The sequence below is a fragment of the Belonocnema kinseyi genome, chromosome 9 (genome assembly GCF_010883055.1).
Source record: "Belonocnema kinseyi isolate 2016_QV_RU_SX_M_011 chromosome 9, B_treatae_v1, whole genome shotgun sequence".
NCBI classification, from domain to species: Eukaryota; Metazoa; Arthropoda; class Insecta; order Hymenoptera; family Cynipidae; genus Belonocnema; species Belonocnema kinseyi.
In genome coordinates this window covers 121,997,887-122,001,728 of record NC_046665.1, presented here as the reverse complement: position 1 = coordinate 122,001,728, position 3,842 = coordinate 121,997,887, and the positions used below count along the sequence as shown (strand labels likewise).

The 3,842-nt window shown below is 22.0% G+C and overlaps 1 protein-coding gene across 3 annotated transcripts in view; it reads left to right on the top strand.

Moving 5' to 3' along the window:
• Positions 1-3,842, top strand: part of LOC117179683 (polypeptide N-acetylgalactosaminyltransferase 5) — a 149,264-nt gene that overhangs the window by 114,722 nt on the left and 30,700 nt on the right. For all 3 annotated transcript variants that reach the window (XM_033371707.1, XM_033371706.1, XM_033371705.1), the window contains one exon: positions 598-775. In XM_033371707.1, the coding sequence (XP_033227598.1) occupies positions 598-775 (178 nt within the window). The remainder of the gene's footprint in view (positions 1-597; positions 776-3,842) is intronic.

The following is a 3,842-nucleotide window of genomic DNA, read 5'->3' as shown; positions in this document are numbered from 1 at the left end:
AGAAAGTAAAATGGTTTAAAATTGAAGAAAATTGAAAATTAATTGTTGAAAATTCAATTTTCAAATTTGAAAATTGAAGAAAATTTAAAATTGAATTTACAACTATTGATGATTGAAGAAAATTGATAATTGAATTATCAACAGTAGAAAATAGAATGGTGTAAAATTGAAGAAAACTGCAAAATAATTGTTGAAAATTGAACTTAAAAATAATCCTTGAACTTTATAATTGATAAAATTTTTTTATTTTGCAGTTTATCTGCATTTCATTTTTTATTGTTCAATTGAAAAATGTTAGTACCTTCCATTTTGTATCTGTAAATTATTGAGCATTTCAAAACACAATTTTTCAATTGAAAAACTTTAAAACTTGAATTTCAAAAGTTTTAAATTTAACAGTTCAACTTTAAATCTTTTAATTTGTTGTTTATTGTTTATTGCTTGAAATGGAAAAATGCTTAGTATAGAGTGTAATTTTTCAAATTTCATTGACCGTGAAAATTGTTTTCGAAACGGATAAAAACCGGGCATTTTTTTTTTTTTTTTTTTAATTAAAATGGCGAATGACGGTGCGTGCGGTAAATTGTGTTTCAACAGGTACCGAGTTGCTCAAAGAGAAATGGAAAGGAGAAATGGAGACAGAACGGCACCTCTTCGTACGCCGACAATGGCTGGGGGATTGTTTTCCATCGACAAAGAGTACTTCTATCATTTGGGTGCATATGACGAGGGAATGGATATTTGGGGAGGAGAGAACCTCGAAATGAGTTTCCGGGTAAGCGTTTTGCATTTAAATTTTTATTTTTATTTCTATGTTTTATGCATCATTCTTATTCTCGTCTCGACGAACATTTTAAGCGGATTTTAGGAATATCTTTTGCTCAAATATGTGCCTCAAATTTATTCCATCCAATTTTCATTTTCATCATTTTTATTTATTTTTTTTCTTATACTAACAGAAATAAATCGCAATTTTACAGAAAATCGACTGCTTTCAATATCAAAATTGCAACAACAAATACTCTTAATTTCAAACTTTTATATATTCTGAAAAAAATTTCAAATATTATTTTAAATTTGAAAATTTTTTAACTTATTTTTTGAAATAAAATTTCGAAGAAATTTAAGATTTAAAAAAAAAAATTTACAATAAGAATAATTTCATTTTTAATTTGAACAGGAAATTTTTAATTTCTTACAAATTTGTAGTTGGAATTGGAATTTATCCAGAATAATAATAATTCTGACATGGAAGCGGGAATTTTTAAATTAAAAAAAATTCCAAGCTTGTACTGCACATTTTCGAAAAGGAAAAAAAATCTGAATTCTAACAGGAATTTTTTCTTGGAACAGGGAATTTTTTAATTTAAATAAATTCCGAGTTCGAACAGGGAATTTCTTTAAAGAATGAATTCTAATTTTAAGTTAATACAGGATATTTTCGAAAAAATTAAAATTATGAATTTTTTCGGTACACTCACTTTGTTTAAATTATTTGAAATAATTTCAAGATCTAAATTTAATTTGAATCATTTTTAAACTTGTCAATATTTCTTGAAATTACTCTAATTTTTTCTATTAATAATAAGTGTTTAATTGTTATTATAACAATAAGAACAAAATATTCTTAATTTCAAGCTTTTATAAATTAAAAGTTTCGACTTTTGAAATTGAGTAATTTTAATTTCAGGTTAAATTGAGCAATTGGAATGACCGGGAATTAATTTTAAATTAATTTATTTTAAAAGTTATGCAGAAGTTCTGAAAAATTTTCAAATATTATTTTAAATTTGAAAAAATTGTTAACTTATAGTTTATGAACTTTTGAGTTAAAATTTTTCTAGCTTAAATTTTAAATGCTTCAATTTTTTTGACATTAAATGGAAAAAAGTTTAGAATAGATTTTTTAAAATTTTATTGATCCGGAAAAATGTTTGCGAACCGGGAACAAAGGGGATTTTTTTCGATTAAAATAACCACCCTGTTTTTTTACTAGGGTTCGAGCGTAGTAATATTTTTTAAACATAATTTTAACATATTTGAATAATTTGTAATAGTTTCAATAATTTTGTTTTTTATCGAGTTTTGTACTGTCAGCCTTTATTTATAAATTGAAAGGTTATTATTATTAATTTTATTTATTTATCTTATTACGTAGATTTTTATTTGAAATTATTCTATTTGCAAATTACAATGTTTTTAATTGAAAATCGTTAAATTTCAAATGTTTTTAATTTTTTAAATTTACAATTATTCAAAGTATTATTTAAAAGATATGTTTCATTTCAAAAATTAAGAATTAAAACTTGCTGAAACCGATGCTTTCAAAATTACTTTAAATTTTCTGTTTTCAAAAGTAAAGAATATTAAAATTCGGCATTGCAAAGTAATTTTTTTTTAATTTAAAAAATAATTTTAATAATCCAACCGGGCTGGAAATTCTTTCATTTCAGTTTTTTTTAATGAAATTTATTTATTAATAATGTAAATACTTAAACGATTTTTTAATTAAATAAAAAAATTTTTAAACTGAACGTTAACAACATTTTTTTGATTGTATAATTTAAATTTAATTCGCTTGAAATTAATAAATGTCAAATTGTGCCTGAACCTTTCAAAAATTCACCAATTTCAAATTGAATTGCACAATTATTCTGAAATTACAACCATTCACATTTAAATAAATTATTCAATTATTGAATTTTCCTATTTGAAATAGTTCAGTTCTGAATTATTTTTATTCTAATTTATACCATTTTTAATGTTTTAATTTGAAATTGTCTAATTATGCAGATTTTGATTTTGGATTATTCGATTTATTCCATTTTTTTATTAACTAAAATTTAAAATTCAATATTCTCGAACAGTTTGCTCTTTTTCGCCCTTTCTTTTTTAATATGTAATTTTGTTTTTAACTATTTAAATGGTTACTTGATAAATTGATTTTTTTTTAATTTGCAACAATTGAATTTTCAACTATTTGAAATTCATATATCAATTTTCGTTTACTTTCAAGAGTTGAAATTTCAACATTTTTCAACTGGAACTTTCTTCAATTTTCAAGAGTTTAAAATTCAATTGGTTAAAATGAAAAAAAAAACAACTGAAAATTCAGTTGTTGAAAATTAGAAAAAATGGAATTTTCGAAGAAAATTTATAATTGAATTACCAAATGCAGAAAATTCAACTGTTGGAAATTAAAAATAATTCAAAATTTAATTATGACCTGCTGAAAATTAAAGAAAAATGAAAGTGTAATTCTTGAAAATTGAAGAAAATAGATAATTGAATCATGAATACTAAAAAATACAAATGTTTAAAATTGAAAAAAAAACACTGAAAATTCAGTTGTTGAAAATTGGAGAAAATTGAATTTTCTACTAATGAAAATTGAAGAGAATTCATAATTGAATTGTCAAAAGTAGAAAACCTAACTGTTGTAAATTTAAAATAATTGAAAATTGAATTTTCAACTGATAAAAATGGAAGAAAATTCATAATTAAAATATTAAAAATAATTGAAAATTGATTTTTCAACTGCTAAAAATTGAAGAAAATTCATAATTGAATTGTCAAAAGTAGAAAATTTAACTGTTGGGAATTTAAAATAATTGAAAATTGAATTCTTACCTGCTGAAAATTTAAGAATATTTAAGAAAAATGAAAATTTAATTCTTGAAAATTGAAGAAAATTGTTAATTGTATTATGAACAGTAGAAAATAAAAATGTTTAAAATCGAAAAAAAAAACTGAAAATTTAGTTGTTGAAAATTGGAGAAAATTGAATTTTCTACTGATGAAAATTAAAGAGAATTCATAATTGAATTGTCAAAAGCAGAAAA